Raw genomic sequence first — 25,306 nt, forward strand, 5'->3', positions numbered from 1 at the left:
GTTTATTTACCCATATGTAAAGGCGTCAATTAGATCATTGCTAGAGTTCTTTCCAGCTCAAAATTCTTTTAATTTCACTGATTCCAAAATTTGTGATCCTGTAGCTAAATATAGTTGCTTTTACTATCCATCTTTTCTCCCTTAAAAATATGCTGTTTCCCTAAAAATATGCTCCTTTATTCAAGAAATATATGCTCTTGTATTCAAGAAATATGCTTTTAATTTTTTCCTGTTTCCTTCAAAATAGGCTCCTTTATTCTGTAAGTGTGTTCTTAATTGTTTTCCCGTTACATGGAATTTTCTACTCATATTTGGAGTTACCCTAAATCTTTTTAAACTGAACTTGTAGTTGTTTCTTCAGATTACTAGTAAATAATGGTAGCAGCAGCAGTACTGAAAGAAAGCACATACCTTACCTGGAGCTAAACAAAAAGTACATTCTGGAATTGGGAAGACAGAAGCAGAGAATTTTAGTTTAGGAATCTCAAATTTATATTTGGTTAATATTGTCCTTTTTTTGTGGCATGGGTTATTTTCTTTTCTAATAAAAGAATGGTAACATTTTTTAAGAATGGTAGTATTTTTAAGTACATAGTATGTAAAAACAGAAGTATGGTATTTAATGTTCTTTGAAATGTCCTTAGGTTTCAGTCCTAATAACTCTCATTTCCTAAAAGTATGACCTTTGGCAAGTTATTTAATGTCTCTAAGGACCTCTGTCTTCATCTATGAGATGGACTTAATAATAGTACTTTTCTTAAGATTAAAGGAGAAAAGGCAAATAAATGCTTTGAGGATACCTAGCACATAATAAGCACTCAATAAATGTTGACTGTTATTATTAAAGTATTGTAAAAATTTAAAGATTTTTATGTCTAAATCTGAAATTCATAATCCATAGTATTTTTAATTAGAAAATCTTACTACTACAGTATACCAAGGAAAAGTGTTTTACCCTTTGACAAAATCAATTCTGTCAGTTGGAAATAACTAAGTTTAATGTACCAGGAGTAATATGGATCACCTTGCAATACTTTTAATGAGATGGATCATTTGATTAATGTGAATTTGAATGAAGACCAATATAACCATTTAGTAAGAACTTAACTTACTTTATCTTGGAAATGTACCTTTATTCACTAATTGGTATAAGGATCAAGGAGGGGAATAGTAGGCCATCTCATTAAGAGACTGAGATTTGGAGACTATCTTAATAAGCTTAGACAAGATGTTTTACCTCTCTTGGTCTGTTTTCTCATCTTTAAAGTGAGGGTTTTCACACTGAGATACCACCTTGCGCCAGTTAGAATGGCAAAAATAGACAAGGCAAGAGACAACAATTGTTGGAGAGGATGTGGAGAAAGGGGATCCCTCCTACATTGTTGGTGGGAATGCAAGTTGGTACAGCCACTCTGGAAAACAGTGTGGAGGTCCCTTAAAAAGTTAAAACTTGAGCTACCCTGTTACCCAGCCATTGCACTACTGGGTGTTTACCCCAAAGATACAGACGTAGTGAAGAGAAGGGCCATATGCACCCCAATGTTCATAGCAGCAATGTCCACAATAGCTAAATCGTGGAAGGAGCCGAGATGCCCTTCAACAGATGACTGGATTAAGAAGTGTGGTCCATATATACAATGGAATATTACTCAGCTATCAGAAAGAATGAGTTCTCAACATTTGCTACAACATGGACGGCACTGGAGGAGATAATGCTAAGTGAAATAAGTCAAGCAGAGAAAGACAACTATCATATGATTTCTCTCATCTATGGAACATAAGAACTAGGATGATCGGTAGGGGAAGAAAGGGATAAAGAAAGGGGGGTAATCAGAAGGGGGAATGAAACATGAGAGACTATGGACTATGAGAAACAAACTGAGGACCTCAGAGGGGAGGGGGTGGGGGAATGGGATAGACCGGTGATGGGTAGTAAGGAGGGCACGTATTGCATGGTGCACTGGGTGTTATACACAACTAATGAATCATCGAGCCTTACATCGGAAACCAGGGATGTACTGTATGGTGACTAACATAATATAATAAAAAATCATTAAAAAAATAATAAAAAAAAAATAAAGTGAGGGTTTTATTAGATTGGTGGTTCTCCCACTTTTTGTTGTCAGGACTGCCTTTCACTCTTAAAAGTTACAGGATCCCAAAGAATTTTGTTTATTTAAATTATATCTAATGTCATTTAACATGTTAGAAATTATGCCCAAAAAACATTTTAAATATTAATTCATTAAAAAATAACAATAAACATAGTAACATAAATAACAATTCTATGAAAAATACCATATTTTCTGAAATAAAAAAAATTAACAAGAATAGTTTTGTTTTACATTCTTGCAAATCTCTGTTCTCTAGCTTTAGAAGATAGCTGGATTCTCACATCTGATTCTGCCTTTAATTTGTTGCAATATTATACGGCACATGGCTTCTAGAAAACCCCACTGTACACTTAGAATCAAAAAAGAGTTTAAAGGATAAATAACATCTTAATATTATTATGAAAATATGTTTGATCTAGAGGATACCCTGAAAAGACTTCAGGGATTCTTAGGGCTTCCCAGATCACTCTTTGAGGACCAACCACTCCTAACATTACTGCAAGCTTTTAAAATTCTCATATTGGTGGCCACATACCTGAAAACTATCCTTTACTAGAATCACCATTTTCCAAAACTATATAAGTTGGCTTTCTCCCCATATGGGCAACTTACCAGCCACTCAGTAAATATTTCACTGACATCACATATTCTGTGACCTTTCTCAAATCAGTGTCTTGTGTCTCTGATCCTATTTTTAGGCTTCACGTTATTGTTAGAGAGTGTTTTAGAACTATGATGATTTGAATCCCTTCAAATTATCCCATCTTCACTGTAACTTAGCCATCTTTCCTCTTTGTTTCATTCATCATGTCAGCCTTTTAGTCCTCCCCTGTGAGCTATTCTGAACCTTTCTACTCTTAAGCACTTAAACTCCCACTACTTCCTTTCTCTACTCTCATCAGATAGTTTTACCTCCTATTTTCAAAGAAAATTGAAGCCATCGGAAATGTCCTTCTCTGTCGTTTTGTTCTCATCTCTCTCTTGTATCATGGGGTATGCAAGTAAAAATCCTTGTTTACCATAAATTCAGTCTCTCCTTCTCTGCACTTTCTTTTCTCTTGCCTTCAAGCATACATGGTTCTCTTCCTCTTGAAAAGAACATAAATTTGACCCTGCTGTTTCTTCTGGCCACTGTCCTGTTTCTTTCCTTCCTTTCACAGCCAGACTTCAAAGGTGAGCGGGCTATACTCACTACTGTCTCTTTTTCACTCTTCATGAACCTTCTTGAACTTTCCTGAGTTTTTAATCTCTTTCCCCGCTCTACAGCATTAATACTGTTGACCACCCCTTCATTCTAAGAACAAATTGGAGTTGAAGGGGCATAATGGAGCTGTAATAAAGGTCAGTATGAATGCAAGATATTACTGTTACATTATCATTATTATTGAAATACTGGCTTCCATTCTGTGACCTAAGCATGTGTTATGGTATGGAAACTGCTATACTAAGATTGAGAAACCTGGATTCTAACATTGGCTAGTAACTAGTAACCATGGGACCTTTGGCAAGTTACTTACCTGGTTCAAGCTTCATTTTTCTTAACTGTGTCATAAAAATACTTCTGCATGCCTTATAGGTTGTTCTGAAGATTATATTAAGTAATTATATAAGAAAGTACCTTGAGGGGCGCCTGGGTGGCACAGTCGTTAAGTGTCTGCCTTTGGCTCAGGGCGTGATCCCGGCGTTCTGGGATCGAGCCCCATGTCAGGCTCCTCCGCTGGGAGCCTGCTTCTTCCTCTCCCACTCCCCCTGCTTGTGTTCCCTCTCTCGCTGGCTGTCTCTCTCTGTCAAATAAATAAATAAAATCTTTAAAAAAGTACCTTGAAAACCTCAAAGCATCACACAAAATGTACATTTATATTATTTTTATTATTTGAATTGCTGAGAAGTATCTTTACCTGTCCTGATTGTTTTTCAAGATGTATTTCATTGTTCTAAGATACTCATTTTTCATTTTTCATATTCTCCCAGCCTTTTTTTCTTTTTTTTTAAGATTTTATTTATTTATTCGTCAGAGAGAGATTGAGCAAGCCAGTGAGCAGGGGGAGTGGCAGGCAGGGGGAACGGCAGGCAGAGGGAGAAACAGGCTCCTGGCTGAGCAGGGAGCCTGATTCGGGACTCCATCCCAGGACGCTGGGATCATGACCTGAGCGAAGGCAGACGCTTAACAGATTGAGCCACCCAGGTGCCCTAAATTCTCCCAGCCTTAACAGTAATTCTTTTCAGTTAGATGAATTTGCATATTCTCAGGTAGATACTCCAAGCCTTTGCCTTCCTCCCGAGTACTAAGCCTGCATTTTCAAATGAACAGTTTAATCACTCTCTTTTTGTCTATAAGGCAGTTTAGAGAATGCAGAGACAGCGTACTACTTACCCTCAAGGAATTTCCAGGCTATTAGAGAAGATATGCATTGGAGAAGAGATACAAATAGGGGTGAAAGTAGATAAGTCCCATAAAAGAAGCAAAATAATGCTACATGTAGTGGAACTATAGAAGAGGTAGATTTTAAACTGTTTCAGAGAAATAACAGAATTTAATCTAAACAAATGAGGTAGGGAGAACAGGACATCTCAGGAATAGCAAAGAATGTGAGCAAAAAATCAAATGATGAGGAAAGGGTAGCATACAAGTGGCAGGTTCACGGTATAAGAAGGGTAGGTAGAGGGGAAGAAAGGAAAGTCGATGGCAAATCAGATCACTTCTAAAGATGTGTTATTTTCCCCTCAAATGTACCATATCTGAAAGCAAATTTCCTTTCCCCTTTCTCCCATCCCACCCATTTATTCACAAACAATGAACTGCTTTTCCACCATTGCTTCAGATTGCAGCCTTACTTAAGTCTTTGGCTCTGATGAAATGGTGGACTCAACTATGTCTGACGCATGCTTTGTACTCTTTGGGGTCCTTGCTTTGCTTACTCCTTTCCCCCCTACCTAAAATATTTTCACCTTTCTTCAACATCTCTTTGGTTCCTTCCTACTTAAAGTCTACTTCAGATTGTTCTATCAAAACATTTTAGGGAGTCTTAGACTAAAGTCCTATCTTTTCTGACATTTTTTAAAGCATTAATTATATACTGTTTTGACTTGACAAATACATAGCGCCTATTATGTTGATTGTTACCCTAAACTGTTACTTAAATTTTACAGCATAATGTAACTTATCCCATGTTTTTGTTTTACCTCTCTTATTACATTGTAAGCCTTTATTAGAGCAGAGACCATGTATCTTATACATCTTTGTGTCTCCCACACTGCCCGACACAGCAGCTACATATCCTATTCTGTCTTTGGGCCTGTTTGTAGATCATAGGCCCAAGTGAAAGCATTATGAAGTTTCTGATTCTGAACCTATTTTTGACGAAAAATTGTATCTCCCTAATTTATAATTTTTGTACTTTGCGTGGGGTAGTTCTTTGTCATCTGATCTATCTTGTATTTAAGGTTATATTTCCTCCCACTTGATCAGAAACAGAAACAGTTGAATTAAACCGGAAGAATTCATAAGAAATCCCTAGGCACTGAAAATATTTGTCAATGCCTTACCAAAAAAAAAAAAAAATCTTAGATTTCTTTGAGATATCATCTAAAATTTGAATTTTTAAAACATGTCATATGACTTTTTTGGGTAAGTTTCATCTTTTTTTACAGGTATGGAAAAGTTGAGGCCACTCGCATTTTGTTAGAAAAAGGGAAGTGCAATCCAAATCTTTTAAATGGACAGCTTAGTTCTCCTCTTCATTTTGCTGCTGGAGGAGGACATGCTGAAATAGTACAGATTCTCCTAAACCATCCAGAAGTTGACAGAGTAAGTTATTTTCCAGGGTTATTTTTTTTTAATGTTCAAGCAATGAATAACAAGTAATGACATTAAAATGTTCAGTTGTATACTTGAGAAGCCAACTAAAAAATAAATTTTACTGTCTATATAGTATAAGTAATATTTATGTATAAACTTTGCTTTTATACTTGTTTTTATTGTGATAAAATATACCTCACATAAAATTTACCATTTTAACCATTTTTAGGTGTACAGTTCAGTGGCATTAACTACATTCACATTGTTGTGTGATCATCACCATCATCCATCTCCTGCATATACATAAAATTTAACCTCTTTTTGTGTTATATTGTATTTCCTCAAAAAATATCTTTAAGAAGGAAGAAGATTTTCTACCCATTTTTCTAGAATTTGTATTAATAAGTATTTTGAAAGGGGAAATAATCACTTTAAATAAAACCTTTGTTGGATCTTATAATCAGAACTTTTAAAAAACAATAATCACATTGACTAGTGCTTTGAGTCTTTCATCTTTATGAATTCATGTTTAAGTATAGTATATGCTAAGTATGGTTAATATTTAATACTTGACAAAAGTCTATTTTTTATGAAATTTTGATTGAATGACATTTTCACTTACAATGCCATATATTTGTAATACTTATGTTCTTCATTTTTTTCCCCAAAATTTCTAGCACATAACAGACCAACAGGGAAGATCCCCTTTAAATATTTGTGAAGAAAACAAACAAAATAACTGGGAAGAAGCTGCAAAGCTATTGAAGGAAGCCATTAACAAACCAGTAAGAATTACCTTCAGAAATAGAGCTAAGCCAACTATTTAAATTGATAAGTAATTTGAGTATTTGTAGCAAGAGGAATGGATGGATGGTTTCTTTCTTGCTTTAGAAAACATCATGATTAGATCTCTTAAGTATTAAATTTGTTACCATCCCTAACATTCAGACATTTATTCTTACATACCAAAATAAAAACTGCATAAGTAAATAAATCTTTAAAACACTTAATATTAACCTAATTTCTAGCTCGATAATGTCTGAAATAATTAGCAGTAACATTAAGATTAAAAAACTCAGTTCACCTAAAAGTTATAATGACAATAAAACTGTCATCAATTTAAAAACTGTGTGAACACTTGCAAACCAGATAAAAGGATTTATACCAGACAGAAAAAGTATTAAAGCTTGATATCAACAGATATAATCTCTGAGCCTTTCCAGACATTTCCATCAATTAGGCAGTAAGTATTTATGGAGTATTTCTGTGAATTTAACACCTTGAAATGCTGAAAGTGACAAGTGATAAAGAATAAATAAATGATCTCTGCCTTTATTTTATTTTTTTATTTTTAAAGATTTTATTTATTTGACAGAGAGAGAGACAGCCAGCAAGAGAGGGAACACAAGCAGGGGGAGTGGGAGAGGAAGAAGCAGGCTCCCAGCGGAGGAGCCTGATGTGGGGCTCGATCCCAGGACTCTGGGATCACGTCCTGAGCCCAAGGCAGACGCTTAACGACTGAGCCACTCAGGCACCCCTGATCTCTGCCTTTAAGGAATATTAACATACACACTCACCACACACTCAACAGATTTTGTCAAAATACTATTCCATGAGCACAAGACAAAGTCAAGGAAATAGATAAACAGTATAGGCACCCTTATATTATACTTCATTACAATTTATTTTCTAATTGTATAGAACTCATTATTATTATTCCTGGCATAATTTTTATATTCTAAATGAACAAGATAAGAGGAATTAGTACTTTCATCCAAAATGAACTCACCTGGAAGTTGTTTGGGCAATAAAATGTATTGAGAGTACACTGAAAAACCACAATGAGATATTACCTCACACCAGACAGAATGGCTAGTTTCAAAAAGGTAAGAAATAACAAGTGCTGGAGAAAGTGGAACCCTTGTGCACTACTGGTGGGAATGTAACCACTGTGGAAAACAGTATGGAGGTGCCCCAAAAATTAAAAATAGAGATACTGTATGATCTGGTAATTCCACTACTGGGTATTTACACAAAGAAAATGAAAATACTAATTTGAAAAGATACATGCAGTTGCTTCTCAGCATTTTGGCTAAGATCAAGTGTGAAAAGATACATGCATTTCTATGTTTATTGCAACATTATTTATAGTAGCCAAGATAAGGAAGCAACCGAAGTATACGTCAATAGATGAATGGATAAAGAGATGTTTTATACACACACACACACACACTCACACACACAATGGAATATTAACTCAGCCATAAAAAAGAATGAAATCTTGTCATTTGCAATGACATGGATGGACCTAGAGGGTATTTATTATGCTAAGCAAAATAGGTCAGACAGAAAGACAAATGCCATATGATTTCACTTTTATGTGGAATCTAAAAAACCAAACACACAAAAAACAGACTCCTAAATACAGAGAACAAAGTGACGATTGCTAGAGGGGAGGTGGGTGAGGGATGGGCAAAATAGGTGACAGGGATTTTTTTAAAAATGTATTGAGAATATTATTACTCTCTGAGATGTTCTGAACAGGAGGAAAGAAACTGGCTCAAGGTCCATTGTTCCATAACTTTCACGTGCACAGTCTTCCATCACAGATTCCTCTTAGGAAAAATTATTGCTAATACAGATTTCTATAGTATAATTTGTGGCCCATTAGACTCACAAGATACCTGACTAACATTAGATTCAGTAACCAAGTCTCTATCTCTATCCATATACCTACTTAGTACAGTAAGAGCTTTAAAATATCTCCCAGAAGAATCTGAAGTTGAATATTTTTTAAGAGCCATTTGCCTTAGCTTCTCAAACTTATTTGACCTGAAACATCCAGAGGAAAACATTGGAAAATATAATGGAAATCAAAAATTTTTTAAACTGTGCCCACAGATACTCGAAGCAGTTTTCTGTTATTTTCCATGTTTGAAATCTATAATAAAACGTATGAGGTTGAAATTGAAGCATTTTGTTAGGCTGGGATATATAACTTCTAACCAGGTTGCATAAATTGTTATTGTTCTTTGTCCTAGTATGAAAAAGTTCGAATATACAGAATGGATGGATCATACCGTTCTGTTGAACTGAAGCATGGAAATAATACCACAGTGCAGCAGATAATGGAAGGAATGCGTCTCTCTCAAGAAACACAGCAATATTTCACTATTTGGATCTGTTCAGAAAACCTCAGTAAGAAAGTTGTTACTCTGTTGTGTAAACCTATTCCTTTCTTAAGGATTTTAAATTTTGAAATGATACAATGATCTTCTCTTTTATATAAATTACTAGTGTTCCAGCTGTTGAAACAGGTAAGCCTCTGGGACTCCTCATCCCCCACTTCATTCAAAGCATTTTTGAAGTATTTGAAAACTTTTCTTCTCTGGCAATGGAATTTGATTTGAATGCCATTAAATGTAGTACTCATCCAACTTGCCTTTATTGTCAGTACTCATTTCACCTGAAATAGTGCGAACATTCTTTTTCTTTATATTTCCATCAAATCTTTTTATTTAAGACCAATCTGATGGCACTATACATATATCTTTCAAGCAAAGTATTGCAAATACATAAAGGGGTTAATTGAAGTTATTGTGATTGGTTATCTAATGTTTAATTGTATTTTTTTTTAAACACCAGATTCTACTGATTGGATCATAATTAAATAGGCTATAATAGAATTAAAGTTCATATATATATATGATATGTTTTATTTGTTGTAGGAATTCTCATAATTCTTATACTCTTAAAAACAAAAGCTCTTAACCTAAAATTGGGTTGTGATATAATTGGTTATAAAGTCAGTGATTTAAATATAGACCTTTAATTTGTGTGTATTCACCACTTAAGTACAGATAGTTTAATACAAATTTTCTATGTGTTGATATATTTATTTTTACATTATTGTTTATAAAAGGAAAGATGTTTTTCAGGCCTTCAGCTCAAGCCTTATCATAAACCCTTGCAACATGTTCGTGACTGGCCAGAAATACTTGCTGAATTGACTAATTTGGATCCCCAAAGGGAAACACCACAGCTTTTCCTAAGAAGAGATGTGAGACTTCCTTTGGAAGTTGAAAAAAAGGTTTGCTTGGAAATCTTTTTCTTTTTTCTTTTTTTTAGAGTAGATGTATTTTATTTCATTTTAAAGTTTTTTAATTAATTTATTAAAAAAAATTTTTTTTATTATATTATGTGAGTCACCATACAGTACATCCCTGGTTTCTGATGTAAAGTTCGATGATTCGTTAGTTGCATATAACACCCAGTGCACCATGCAATACATGCCCTCCTTACTACCCATCACCGGTCTATCCCATTCCCCCACCCCCTCCCCTCTGAAGTCCTCAGTTTGTTTCTCAGAGTCCATAGTCTCTCATGCTTCATTCCCCCTTCTGATTACCCCCCCTTTCTTTATCCCTTTCTTCCCCTACCGATCTTCCTAGTTCTTATGTTCCATAGATGAGAGAAATCATATGCTTGGAAATCTTATTGATAGTCATTTAAATGCCCAGAATCTATTGAATTCCTGTGGCAGGCGCTAGAAACAGAAACTGTGCTTTCCTGTTTTTCTGTTTAATCCTCACATCCCTGGGGTAAGTGGTAGAGTTTGAGTTAGTCTACTTACAAGGCCCCTAGTTGGCTTTTTTATTTCCACTTCCATTGTCTTAGAAACAAAAGAAATGGAGAATCTATCCTAAAGAGAATTAGCAACCAGACAGAAGATGTTATACCAAAAAGAATTTTAGAATAGTTAGGAAGTACACTATGAAAGATAAATTTAATAAAGGGCTAATCAGTGTGTAAATTTCAAAGAAGCAAAGAGATAGGTTGGTGTGGGAGGAGAACAAAATACATTCTGAGTGGAGAAGATTATATTTGCAAAGGGGACATAAAAAGCTGTTCTCAATAGTTAGTAAGTAGTTGTTTCCAAATGAAGCAGAGAATTATATAGATAGTAAAAAATGAGAATAGAATTTACATTTGATAAAAAGATTTGTTCCAGACAAGTACATTTGGATTTGAATTACTGTAAATTTTAGAGGAACGGTGGGATAATGCTATCTGAAGGATGAATGGACAACAAAGAAACATAAGGTGGATATTACAAGTTAAACTAGTGTGATAGTTTAAAAATTTTTTTAAATTGAAAAAAAAGTTCCGAGTTCTCATAGCTTTGGTAAAGAAAAAATATACATTGCATTTCCTGATTCTTATCCAAGGAAATATTAAACAGACAAAGTTAAGGAAATTTTAGTATATGAAAAGTTCATCGACCTTGTACAAACTTGGTAAATGTTTTATACCTGATCACTCATATTGTCCCTCTTATATTATCAAACCAAAGATAGATATGATCCTTTCAGTGACATATACTGGGAGTTACATAAAAATTTTATGAAATTTACCAAAAACAAAGATCTAGATTATTCATTTTAAAAATGTGTTAAAATAGAACAGAGGAAGGGGCGCCTTGGGTAGCTCAGTCAGTTAAGCGGCTGTCAGCACAGGTCATAATCTCAGGGTCCTGGGATTGAGTCCCCCATCAGGTTCCCTGCTCAGTGGGGAGTCTGCTTCTCCCTCTGCCCTTTCCCCACAAGTGGGGATCAAGTCCCCCATCAGGTTCCCTGCTCAGTGGGGAGTCTGCTTCTCCCTCTGCCCTTCCCCCCACGTGTGCTTGTGCTCTCTCTCTCTCAAATAAATAAATAAATAAATAAAATCTTAAAAAAAGAACAGAGGAAAAAACACAATTGATCATCTCACTTGACACAGAAAAGACATTTGACAAAATCTAATACCCTTCATGATAAAACTCTTACAATTAGGAATAGATGGGAACTTCCTCAACATGGTAAGTGGCATTTATGAAAAACTCACAGCTAACATCATACTTGATGAAATGTTGAGAGCTTTCCTCCTAAGATAAGGAACAAGACAAGGAGGCCAGTTTTCAGCACTGCTGTTTAACATAGTACTAGAAGTTCTAACCAGAGCAATGAGATTTAAAAAAGAAAGAAAAAATGGGATGCCTGGGTGGCTCAGTTGGTTAAATGTCCAACTCAATCTCAGGGTCATGAGAGATCGAGCCCTGCCTCAGGCTCAGCACTGCTGAGCATGGAGCCTGATTCTCTCTCTCCCTCCCCCTCTGTCCCTCTCCCATGTGCTCACACATATGCACGCATGTGCACTCTCTCTTAAAAAAATAAAAGGGGCACCTGGGTGGCTCGGTCGGTTAAGCATCTGCCCTCAGCTCAGGTCGCGATCCCATGGGCCTGGGATTGAGCCTCACATTGGGCTCCCTGCTCAGCAGGGTCTGCTCCCTTTCTCTCTCCCTCTGCCTCTCTCCCTGCTTGTGCTTGTGCTCTCTCTCTCTTTCAAACAAATAAATAAAATCTTTTAAAAATATATTAAAATAAAGAAAAAGAAAAGAAATAAAAGGTATCCACATTGGAGAGGAGAAAGTTAAACTACTTGCAAATGACATGATCCTACATATAGGAAATCTCAAAGAATCCACAAGAAAGCTGTTAGAGCTAATAAGTAGATTCAGCAACATTGCAAGGTACAAGTGTAACACACAAAAATCAGTTGTTTGTTGTTTCTACACACATTAGTGAAAAACCCCAAAAGGAAATTAAGAAATTCATCAAAATAGCATCTTAAAGAATAAAATGCGTAGGAATGAATTTAATAAAAGAGGTGCAAGACTTGTACACTCAAAACTACAAAATATTACTGAAGAAATTAAGGAAGACCTAAGTAACTGGAAAGACATCTGTGTTAAGGATAGGAAGATTTAATATCATTAAGATGTCTGTACTAGCAAAACAATCTACTGAATTTACCACATTCCCTAAAAAAATTCCAACAGCCCTTTTTGCAGAAATGGAAAAGGCAATCCATAAATTCATATGGAATTACAAAGGGCCTCGAATAGCCAAAACAATCTTAAAAAAAAAGAATAAAGTTGGGGGAGTCACACTTCCAATTTCAAAACTTACTACAGAGCCATAGTAGTTACAACAGTGTGGTATTGCCATAAGGACAGTTATATAGACCAAGGGAATAGAAGTGAGAGTCCAGAAATAAACCTAATACATCTAAGCCAAAATCCATAGTCAGCTGATTTTCTGAAAGAGTTATTTATTTGAGAGAGACTGAGCACACACGAGCTGAGTGAGGGGCAGAGGGAGAGGGAGAGAGAATCCTCAAGCATACTCCCCACTGAGCAAGGAGTCCAACACAGGGCTCCATCCCAGGACCCTGAGATCATGACCTGAGCCGAAATCAAGAGTCAACCGCTCAACTGACTGAGCCACAGGTACCCTGGAAAAGGCTACTTCAGTTGATTTCTGACAAGGGTGCCAAGTCCATCCAATGAAGAAAGAATAGTCTTTTCAGGAGATGGTGCAAAAGTATGAAATTGGACCCTGACCTCACACTATTTATAAAAATTAACTCACTGGATCAACAACTTAAGTATAAGAGCCAAAACCTTAAAACTCTTAGAAGAAAACAAATAGGCAGATCTTCATGACATTAGATTTGGCAATGGATTTTTAAATATAATACCAAAAGCATGAACAACAAAAGAAAGATAGATAAATTGGACTTCTTCAAAATTCAAAACATTTGTGTATCAAAGGACATTATCAAGAAAGTGAAAAAACAATTTAGAGAGTGGAAGAAAATACATTTTTTTTAAAGATTTATTTATTAGAGTCAGCAAGCAGGGTGGGGGGCAGAGGGAGAGGGAGGGAGAGTCCCAGGCAGACTCGGGGGTGAGCAGGGAGCCCCACTCAGGACTTGATCCCAGGACTTGAGATCTTGACCTGAGTCAGACGCTTAATTGACTGAGCCACCCAAGTGCCCCAGAATGGGAGAAAATATTTGCAAATCATTTATCTGATAGGGGTTTACATTCCAGAATATAAAAAGAACTACAATTCAAAACCAAAAGACAACCCAATTAAAATGGGCAAAAGACTTTATTTCTCTGGTGAGGATATACATATAGCCAACAAACACATGAAAAGATGCTCAGCGTCACTGGTCATTAGGGAAATACATATCAAAACACAATGAGAAACCACTTCACACTTCTAGGATGGCTATAATAATAAAGACTTTTAAAAAGGAAAATAATGAGTGTTGGGGAAGATACAGAGAAATTATAATCCTTGTACATTGCAGGTGGGAATGTAAAATGGTATGGCTGCTGTGGAAAACAGTAGTGGTTCTTGAAAAAACTAAACATAATTACCATATGATCCAGTAGTTCCATTCTTCCATATATACCTGAAGAATTGAAAATAGGAACTCAAGCAGATATCTATATGCCAGTGTTCACAGCAACATTATTCACAATAACCAAAATGGTGGAAACAAATTTAAGGTTCCATCAGCAGATGAATGGATAAACAAAATGTGGTATATACAGAAAATGGATATTATTCAGCCATAAAAAAGAATGAAGTTCTGATACATGCCATAACGTGGATAAACCTATTTTGCTAAGGAAATAAGCCACATGCCAAAAGCCACATGCAAGAGGACAAATACCGTATGATTCTTCTTATATTAAATGTCTAGAATAGGAAAATTCATAAAAAGAAAGTAAATTAGTGGTTATCACAAGTATTGGGGAGAGAGAATGAGGAATTATTGCTTATGTGAACAGTTGCTGTTTGGATGATGAAAAATATTGGTGAGGCTTGCACAACATTGTGAATGTAATTAGTGCCACTGAGTTTATACACTTAAAATTGGTTAAATTACTAAATTTTTGTTACACGTTTTTAGCACAGTTTAAAAAAATGTATTAGATCTATAAAATCTGCAAGTAATCTAAGTATATTCGGTCTATTTTCTTTCTCCACCTCAGTAACATTTTAAAAGTTGATTGGTAGAGAAAAAAGAGCAATAATGGTAAAACTTGGAGGATAAGTTAATTGCATAATTATAAAGAATATAAAGTGAATTCAAGTGAAAAAGAAGCAAGGCTTAGTAAGTAACTCAAGGTAAATCAGAATATCATGGTCATCTGATAAAATAGTTGTGTTCTTTCATTACGTAATTAAGAAATTCCATTTGTACCATCTGAAAAATGGAAGAATTACATTTATTGGTTGCATCATTCCTGTAGGTTGAAAATGGCCTAATTCATTAGAAAAGAATAGTTGTTCATATGATTTCTCTCATCTATGGAACATAAGAACTAGGATGATCGGTAGGGGAAGAAAGGGATAAAGAAAGGGGGGTAATCAGAAGGGGGAATGAAACATGAGAGACTATGGACTATGAAAAACAAACTGAGGGCCTCAGAGGGGAGGGGGGTGGGGGAATGGGATAGACTGGTGATAGGTAGTAAGGAGGGCACGTATTGCATGGTGCACTGGGTGTTATACACAACTAATGAATCATCGAGCCTTACATCGGAAACCAGGGATGTACTGTATGGTGACTAACATAATATAATAAAAAATCATTAAAAAAAAAAAAAGAATAGTTGTTGACTAATGCTCACTGAATAATCTATTAGGAATTATAACTATTACCTATTCCAACTCTTCAAATTCACTGTTAATTTTGAGAAAAACCCATAGAAAGTTTAAAAAGTAATAAAATTCATTAAATTCACTAATTGCTATTATTTTGCTTTAATACCTTTATCTTCTCTATTTTTTCCTTATGAACCATTTAAAAGTGAGTTCCAGACATCGTGGCACTTACTCCCTACATATTTTAATGTATCTCTTAAGAAAAAGGACATACCAACATACTTTAATACCATTTCAACCTAATAAAATTAATATTTCCATATAATAATGTCTAATATGTGATCCATATTCAGATTTCCCCCAGTTGTTTAAAAGTCTTCTATATGTAGGGTCTAGGCAAGGTTCATACTTTGTATTTGATTGTTATCTCTTTAGTCTCTTTTAATCTAGAATAATCCTCTTTTTTCCCCTTGAAATTCTCTTTCAGTTTTTTTCACATTATATAGAGTATTATAAGATTATTTTAGACAAAAATAACTTTTACCGTAAGGAATTGAGATCACTTTGAATTATATTTAGAAATACTTTTTTAAGAATTTATTTATTTATTTGAGAGAGAGCGAGTAAGAGAGAGAGCACAAGCTGGGTGGAGGGGCAGGGGGAGAGAGAGAGAAGCAGAGCAGGGTGCCCAACGCAGGGCTCTATCCCAGGACCCCAGGATCATGACCTGAGCGAAGGCAGACGCTTAACTGATTGAGCCACACAGGTGCCCTGGAAATACTTTTAAGTATTCATTCAGAAACTCTATAACTGTTTACAATTGGAGCAGAAGTATATTCTGTAGGCTAGCTTTTCAATCTTTGTTAATCTTATTGGATAAAATGAAACTTTATAAAGACTTTGAAACTGGAAAAAAAATCTGCTCTCCTTTAGTGTTATTTCAAAATGTCAAGTATTTTTAGCCAAATAAAAATTTCTTAAAAATTTTTAAATAAGGTTTTTTAAAACTACATGTATCCTTCTAGTAATTGACACACTGCCTTTTGTCTTCCTTGAGGTTCACTACTATATTGTGTGAAACACATACAATAATTTTTGAATATAATTTAGGTAAAATTGTGCTAGAAATTATCCATATCTATAAACTAATGATAATCTTTTATTAGACTGTAAATCAGAGATAAACTGTAGCCTATTGCTATATTTGACCTGCTGTTTATTTTTATATACCACATAAGCTGTTAATGGTTGAAAAAAAACCCAAAAGGATATCTCATGTCATGTGAAAATTTTATGAAATTCAAATTTGAGTATCCATATTTAAAGTGTTATTAGAACACCACCAAACCCGTTTGTTGCTAGATTCTCTGTGGCTACTTTTGTGCTACAGTAGCCGAGCTAGGTAATTATAGGAAAGATTTTGTGACTCATAAAGCTTAAAAATATTATTATCTGGCCCTGAACAGGAAAAATTTGTCAACCACTGCTCTAAATCAATAACTGCTCATTTATATATGGATAAGTAGCTTTTGCTTTTCCAAATTAGAAAATGACAAGTTGTATATTTGTAACAAATTATAGCCCAATAACCAAATTATACTTTTTCTTTTAAGATTGAAGACCCACTAGCTATTCTTATTCTCTTTGATGAAGCCAGATATAATTTATTGAAGGGCTTTTATACAGCTCCCGATGCTAAACTGATAACATTGGCAAGTCTACTGTTGCAAATAGTTTATGGAAATTATGAGAGTAAGAAACACAAGCAAGGTTTCCTAAAGTAAGTATTTAATACAGCATGTGGTCTTGTGCTGTGCTCAAGATTTTGTTTAACCAACAAAGTTTAAAAATGTTATTAAGAAATTTTTACACTTTGGTTTGGAACTAAAGGATACAAGGCATGGAATAAGGAAAAAACAAAACAAAACAATGGTAAAGCATTCTTAAAGTTATACTCTCTCCAAAGTTACTTTTCTTATATTTGACTGTGGTTTGATATACCTTATTTTTTTGTAAAGATTTTATTTTTTTAAGTAATCTCTGCACCCAGTGTGGGGCTCAGACCCACACCCCCAAGATCAAGAGTTGCATGCTCTACTGAATGAACAAGCCAGGCACCCCTTGATATACCTTATATTTTTTTCTTCTTTATCTTCCTTTATTATACGCTTAAATAAGTTCATTAAAACCTGACTTGGTAAGTAGAAAATGTTATAAGGCAGATGCATTTAAGAATTCCACCACAAAAACTAGGTGCATGTTCAGTTTGAGAGAAAACACTGAGGTTTTAAACACTGAAGCTTTATTGTGGTTTTCAATTTTCAAAAATATTTTGTGGTTGTTGAAAGAACATTTCTCTTAAATGAGAATGTTAGGATTGTGGCCTTTTGCTTAAAAATTTTAGAGTTCTCTATTTATAATATTTTTCAGCTCAAAAATCATGTTACTTAGAGCAATTTGTTTCTAAATGATTTATGTACTTTAGCTACTAAAGATAATTTATTTAAAGCATGTTGGCATATTTGCTTACAGTGAAGAAAATCTAAAATCCATTGTACCTATTACCAAACTAAAAAGTAAGGCACCTCACTGGACAAACAGAATACTTCATGAATACAAGGTAAGCTGTTTAACAGAAATAAAAAGACACTTTATCCTAGTTGAAATTTTGTAGATTGTCTGAAATTGTTTAATATGTTTTAAATGTAAGGATATTAAATTTACAGTCCTAAAATTAAAAATGGATCTTCTAGTTCACGTGAAACTGAAAAAGTAGCATGATATTTTTATTTTTAATACTGTGGAATCTTTTACTGAATACCTTCTGTATGCTGGATACTGTGGTAAGGACTAGAGATTAAACAAACACACCCCTATACCCATGAAATTATACATTATCCTTTCCAAGGGGCACTTAAAACATCATAGAACAGACAAACAATATTTTTAGATTTTGATATTTCTTTCCTTTTTTAAATATCAACATCTCAAAAGAAAAATTGTTCTTGGGATAGTGTCACACAATTTTATTCTTCTTTGGGGCAGCCATGATTTTAGAAACTGCTTATTTGACCTATTTGGATTATCAAAGGTATGTTCTCTTTTCACTTCTCTTTTATTTTACTTTGTTTTTAGAATCTTAGTACAAGTGAGGGTGTCAGTAAAGAAATGCATCACCTTCAGCGCATGTTCTTACAGAATTGTTGGGAAATTCCTACATATGGAGCAGCTTTTTTCACAGGACAGATATTTACAAAGGCAAGCCCCAGCAATCATAAAGTCATCCCTGTATATGTAGGAGTGAATATAAAAGGACTTCATCTCCTCAACATGGAAACTAAGGTAGACTTTCAGCTTTTCAGCTGTTTTTGACCAGTTACTTCTTATAATGTCTAAAAAAATTGGTACCAGCCTATATGAAAAATCTAGAAATGACAAACATATAAGACTATTCATTGCAATTTCATTTGTAATAGCAAAGGATGAGGGATGAAAAGTAAATGATTGTCAGTAAGGGGTTAATTATATTATTAATTATAATTAATTAATTACATATAATTAATTATAGTACATTTCTGTGTTGAAATACTGTGCAGCCATGTAAAAGAATGAAGAATGTATAGAATGATTTCCAAGATATATTTAATGAAAAAGCACAGTGGTGAACCGTAATTGTAATAGGCTACTATTTGTGTAAAAATGGGGGGAAGTGAAGATTATATTTACATAAATACATATTGCTTGTGTATGAATGAAAAATCATAAAGCCTTTAGAGAAGGCAACCAGGTAACTGGGAACAAGAGTAGGAGTACTATGTACCATTTTACAACTTAAAAATTCTTTTAACTGTGATTATATTACCTATTCAAAAACTTCAGTTAAGTTTAAATGAAAAAAAATTCAGATTAAGAAAAGAAAAATACTGTAATCTGACACAAGGCATTCACTTTGAAAATCAGAATTAGTTGTTAAGAGCCTTTGGGGAACAGGCAAGATGAAGTGTGGACGGGACTATTTAGATCACTTCAGAGCTTTTCCATCAGAGGCTTGTTACTGTATTATACTCCTTTTTCTAATCAGAGCCATTATAATGTAAAATTTGGGATTATCAATTATTTTTAGCATATTTAACACATTTATCAGGATGAACAGCTTTCTAGTTTATAATAGGAAGCTAAGAAATCATTTATTTTGTTCATTCAGATGTGTCTATGAGTAGATCAGTTGAAGTAATGACTAAGCTTATGTTAGAAAAGGCATTTTAGATTAGAAATTTTATCTAATTTTTGTTTTCATCATTTTCATAAGCTTTTATTATGTAATCACATAACTTCTGAAAGTAGTTTAGTCATTTTGTGATAACTCCAGGTCATCCTTATGAACAACAGCTATTTTACTATGCTGTTAGATATGCCTGTGAATGGAGACAGAGAATATGTAGGGACATAGGGCTAAATAGGGACTGACTTCAGGAGTTTATCTGGAACTTGATTTGTTTGAAGGCCCTGATGTCAGCCTGCTTTGGGTCATTTGCTTATTATCATTTTCTACTTAAGCTACTTTACTCACACAAAATAGGCTGTTTCTATCTGTTTTGTAATCATTTTTCTATTTCTTTGGTACTAAGTTTGTTAAAGGAAATTGAAGGAGAAATTCCCTTTACCATTTCTAGAAATTTTCCCTCTATTTCAGAGCATTTTATACAACATTTACAAATCCTTTATTGAACTAAATGCTGATGCTTTGAGGATGACACCAAGCCTCTTCTGTAAGCTATAGTGTATGTTTGACTTTTGGTAGCATCCCAAGTTTAGGCAACAATAAAACATTTTTTTTTTAGTTCCCAAATGATGGGTCAGCATTATCTTATAACATTTCACATTATGAATAATATTCTGGTCCAGGAGTGAGTGAGATTGCAGGATCAGGCAGAGGATGATAACAATATTATTAGTTAACAGTCTGCTTTTTTAGGATAAGATGTTTGATTTCTAGAAATATAAATAAAAATACTGTCCTTGGGTATAAGAAGGTGATTAAACCAAAGGTAACAGTGTTTTCTGTCCATCTAACCATTACCTTGTGCTCTGTAAACCACTGATAAATTTACAACACCTGTGAAGGCTCTAAGTTTGATTATATTTTCTAATCATCAAAGGTGGGAGCAGTCAGCTTGTCTTTCGTTGTCTCATGGTCATCAAGATATGCCAGGGGTGAATTTGACAAGCTTACTTTAAGAGAATAAACGTCTTCATTTGCACAAATACCTTCATTTACATTTAAAGCTCTACTTGGGATACAACAGCTTCAGAGATTAAATGTCATGAAAAGCGAAAAGCCTTAGATAGAAAACAGCTATGTTTTTTATATCAATTACTTCTATCTTCTATATCTTGTTTCTTTTTGAAATAATGAGAGTTTCCCATTAGAAAGTGTAGCCCAGCCAATTTCATATGCTCATAAGAGATTTTTCTGTCCTACTTACATGAAATGTAGACACTATTGAATGTATAATACACTGTTGTAGATCAGTGTTTTACTATAGTGAATGCATTGCTGTCTCATCACTGAATTGTACTTGTTGATGTATCTTTAACCATAATAGTATTGCTGCCAACCCAGGCAATAGATTACTCTTTGATGATTATCAGTTTATGTTGGCCATAATGCCTTTCTGAAATAAAGCTGGCTATTTAAATATCCACATAATGCCATCTTCATGATCACTTGTCAACATCACTTTTTCTCCTGTCTGCTGGCTGGCTGTGTTACTTCTGACTTCTGTGGTTCACTCCCACCCCCCTTTTTTGGGGGGTGGGGGAGAAGAGAGATTTTATTTTTAAGCAATCTCTACACCCAACATGGGGCTCGAACTCACAACCTGGAGATCAAGAGTCAGCACGCTCCACTGACTGAGCCAGCCAGGCACCCCTGTGGTTTTCCCTTTTTTGCTTTCAACTGTTCCTGCCATTTCTCTTTTGCTTTTTTACATCCCTCACCCAACAGCTTGACCCTTTGTAGGTTTTACCTTCTAAAGAGAATGGCTTTTTTCTTCTGGAGTAGACTGATCTCTCAAAACTACCATATGGACTCTGACTTTCCAGCTCCATTGAGCTGTTTTCATTATTACGGGTTTCTCAAGAATTCCTTCCTTCATGCATACTGTTCTTTAACAACAAAACCTTTATTTTAAATTTAGAACCTCAGCACTTCTGTTGGTTATTTGGCCTCCATATAATTGTGGACTTGCACCACAGGTTTATTTTTTTTCCCTGTATATTGAACTGTTTAGAGGCCATAGTAATGGAACATTTTCTGCATCTTTATTAAACAAATTTCAAGCAACTGATCCAGAAGATAGACAGTTTAAGGTATTATATCTTGACTCAGTGTTTCAATGTGTACCTTGGTAAATAGCTATTTTAGCATATCCTATCTATAAAGTTATATTTTACAATATAAATGTAGATGGCTAATTTTAAAAAGTGTTATTAGTTTCCCATTATACATAATATACACTCATGTAAATTAATTGTACTATTTAAGAACCTCACTTTAAAAATGCCCTAAACCATATCTTTTTCACATAACTTCAATTGCTTATAATCAATATGTTAAGAACTGCTAGTCATAGAATGCAGATGTTTTGGAACATGTATTTTAAAGGATGCACAAACACTTTCTTTGTACAAGTGTATATAAAGAATATATTTTTGGGGCAAGAAAATTAAGGTTACTGCTAGGAGAGACTTATTTTAAAATAATCAGAAAGAGGGGTGCCAGGGTGGCTCAGTCGGTTAAGCATCTGCCTTCGGCCTAGGTCATGATCCCAAGGCTCTGGGATTGAGCCCCGCATAAGGCTCCTTGCTCCACGGGGAGCCTGCTTCTCCCTCTCACTCTGCCTGCTGCTCCTCCTGCTTGTGCTCTCTCTCTCAGTCTAATAAATAAAATCTTTAAAAAAAATAAAAAGTTACACTGAATGCCTATTTAAATATAGCTTTTCATTAGGAAAATGTAGGAATAGGTTATTCTAATATTTGTTTAAAATAGTTTGATGAATTTATGAAGGGTATATTATTAGTTTTTAAAATTATGCTTATTTTTACAATAGATATATCACTGTTCTTACTTTCAGTGAGATGGAATTGCCTAAGTCAACATGTTACCTTATTACATAAATTTCAGATCTGAAAGTACCATGTGAATATTCAAAAGGTACTGAATAAAGTAAAAGGGAATGTTTTTAATATGCAGAAAGTAAAAACCCATACATTTCATTTTCTTGAAAGTCCCTGAATGGGCATCTTTTTTTCTCAGCTTTAATGAAACATAATTGACCTATAACGTTGTGTATGTTTAAGGTATACAGTGGGTTGATTTGGTATACTCATATATTGCAAAATGACTATTACCACAGCATTAGCTAACACCTCCATCATGTTACATAGTTACCATCTCTTTTTTGTGATGAGAACATTTAAGATCTACTCTCTTAGTAACTTGAAGTATATATTACAGTATTGTTAACTGTAGTCACCATGCTGTACATTAGATTCCCCAGAACTTATTCATCTTATACCTGCCAGTTTGTACTCTATGGCCAACATCTCCTCATTTCACCTGTCCCCCAGCCCTTAGTAGCCACCATTCTGTTTCTGTTTCTGTGACTTCAGCTTCTTTAGACTCTGAATTAAGTGATATCCTGTAAGTCTTTTTTTTTTTTTTACTTATTTCAATTAGCATAATGACCTCAGGGTCTATCTATGTTGTAGAAAATGGCAGTACTTTCTTCTTTCTCATGGCTGAATAATATTCCAGTGTGTGTGTGTGTGTGTGTGTGTGTGTGTGTGTGTGTGTGTACATATACCACAGAACAGGTATCTTTAAAATATTTTGTCAGTCTGATACAATTTGTCATTGCTCAAGGCAATCTCCTGAGAGTCTACCACCTATGTGGCTCTGTAGTTTAGGCTGTGTGAGGTTAATGTGGGCATCTCAAATAGATTTTATTCTAACATTCAAAACCATTATGTTTAGACATAACTAGATCAACTAGGTCATTGTAGATAGTAAGAGAAGATAGGTGTTGTTTTTAATATATATATCAATAAAACAGTTTCTAATTATGTTGCAGGCATTACTCATCAGTCTTAAGTATGGTTGTTTTATGTGGCAATTGGGGGATGCTGATACATGTTTTCAGATACATAGTATGGAAAATAAAATGAGCTTTATAGTACACACAAAACAGGTAAGTACTTATCAATTACTTTGGACTTCTAATGAACCACTGTGTTAGTGATGTGATGAACACTGGGTGTTATACACAACTAATGAATGTTATATGTTGGCTAATTGAATTTTTAAAAAAAAAGGAAAAAAAAATTTTAAAGTGCCAATCCATTTTGCTTCGAGGAAAACCTTTGATATCATATGAAATTAAGACATTTAAGACCAAAGGAAAAAAGGCAGACCTTTCCTAAGCAAATAAGCCAGAAACTTATCTGAATAATTTATTTCAGTTTTATAATAATGAAACTCTTTTTTCTGCCATTTCCTTTAATTCTGGTCAGTATTCCCTACCTCTTTTATCAAGGTATTGGTAGTCCTTACCTCTTCTTGACCAGTATCATATCTGAGGCACTAGCTGCATCGAGTAGGTTGCTTCTTAAATCCCTTCAAAGCCTAAGTACTCCCTCTATTCTTGACATGCTGCCTCCTACTAAGAAGGTTCCTTTTCAGATAGATAGGGAACTGCCCACTGCCATGTATGTCATTTACACATTCGTCCGTGTTTCATATTTACTGTCGACATGTATTTTACTTTGTAGGCTGGCCTTGTGGTAAAACTATTAATGAAGCTAAATGGACAGTTAATGCCGACTGAAAGAAATTCATGAGAGGAAAGCAGCTGATAAACTTAAGCCACCACATTTTGTAATGCAGATTTTTTTCTATGAAAGATTTCTTAAACTATTACTTTTAACAAGGCATTTAGTTTCTTGTAATATATGTATACAATTACATTGTACAGAATCTGTACTTCTGTTTGGTGTGTAATATACCAGTTAGTTTTATATAATATCCTCATAAGCTATTCTAATTTTTGAAAGAAACATGCAAAAAAAGTGTAGATTGATCATCTGTATATTAATGGACAAAACAGTAAGCTTTATAAAAAGTTATTTTTGGTAAATGGTAAAGAATTTGGAGTGGAATGTAATGAAATTAAAATATAGCTTTGGTATAACTTTGTCATTTTAAAATATACTGGACGTCAACAAAGTTGAATAAAGAAAATATATTTTCTACTTAAATCACATAACACTGCTATTTCAGTCATTTTTCTGTAATCCAAGAAAAATTCTCAACACGTTTTTAAAAGTGTTAGTTAAAATGTGTAACTAGTGTAAGTTAGTATTTCACAAAGTTATAGTTCTTGAAACCTCTGTATCATAATTAACCTGTATGCCTCTTTAAATGAAGATTTCTGGGACTCAGTATATACAAGTTCATTCACTCTCTACAAGTAGCAGTCCTAGGAATCTTAAGTTTGAGTTGTTTTCTATTGAAATAATTCCAGACCCAGTAATGAATTTGTATTAAAGTAAATGACACAAAAGTGCCTGGCATACAAGCATACACATACATAGACACACAGATTAAGTGACAATTTTTGGATATAAGTAGTTGCATTTATTACATATATGTTATATTTTTATGGTTTAGCTTAATGAATTATATTGCCTTTACACTGTATGAAGTAGATCACCAAACACCTGTTTCATTTAGGGGAGTATTGATATCATAGATGAGGAACTAACGGACTCCTAATCTGAGTCATCTGACTTATCTTGACTAATCTATTTAATAAGCTTAGAAACTA

General features: G+C 34.3%; 1 protein-coding gene across 8 annotated transcripts in view; it reads left to right on the forward strand.

The window, feature by feature from the left end:
* KRIT1 (KRIT1 ankyrin repeat containing) overlaps positions 1-24,742 on the forward strand; it is a 38,122-nt gene extending 13,380 nt beyond the window's left edge. For all 8 annotated transcript variants that reach the window (XM_008686226.2, XM_040644282.1, XM_040644284.1 and 5 more), the window contains 9 exons: positions 5,766-5,922; positions 6,591-6,698; positions 8,955-9,111; positions 9,852-10,003; positions 17,033-17,199; positions 17,952-18,039; positions 18,555-18,761; positions 23,555-23,671; positions 24,252-24,742. In XM_008686226.2, the coding sequence (XP_008684448.1) occupies positions 5,766-5,922; positions 6,591-6,698; positions 8,955-9,111; positions 9,852-10,003; positions 17,033-17,199; positions 17,952-18,039; positions 18,555-18,761; positions 23,555-23,671; positions 24,252-24,320 (1,222 nt within the window). In that variant the 3' untranslated portion in view covers positions 24,321-24,742. The remainder of the gene's footprint in view (positions 1-5,765; positions 5,923-6,590; positions 6,699-8,954; positions 9,112-9,851; positions 10,004-17,032; positions 17,200-17,951; positions 18,040-18,554; positions 18,762-23,554; positions 23,672-24,251) is intronic.
* The last annotated feature ends 564 nt before the right edge of the window (positions 24,743-25,306 follow it).

This window comes from Ursus maritimus, unplaced genomic scaffold (genome assembly GCF_017311325.1).
Source record: "Ursus maritimus isolate PB19 unplaced genomic scaffold, ASM1731132v1 scaffold_3, whole genome shotgun sequence".
Taxonomy (NCBI): Eukaryota; Metazoa; Chordata; class Mammalia; order Carnivora; family Ursidae; genus Ursus; species Ursus maritimus.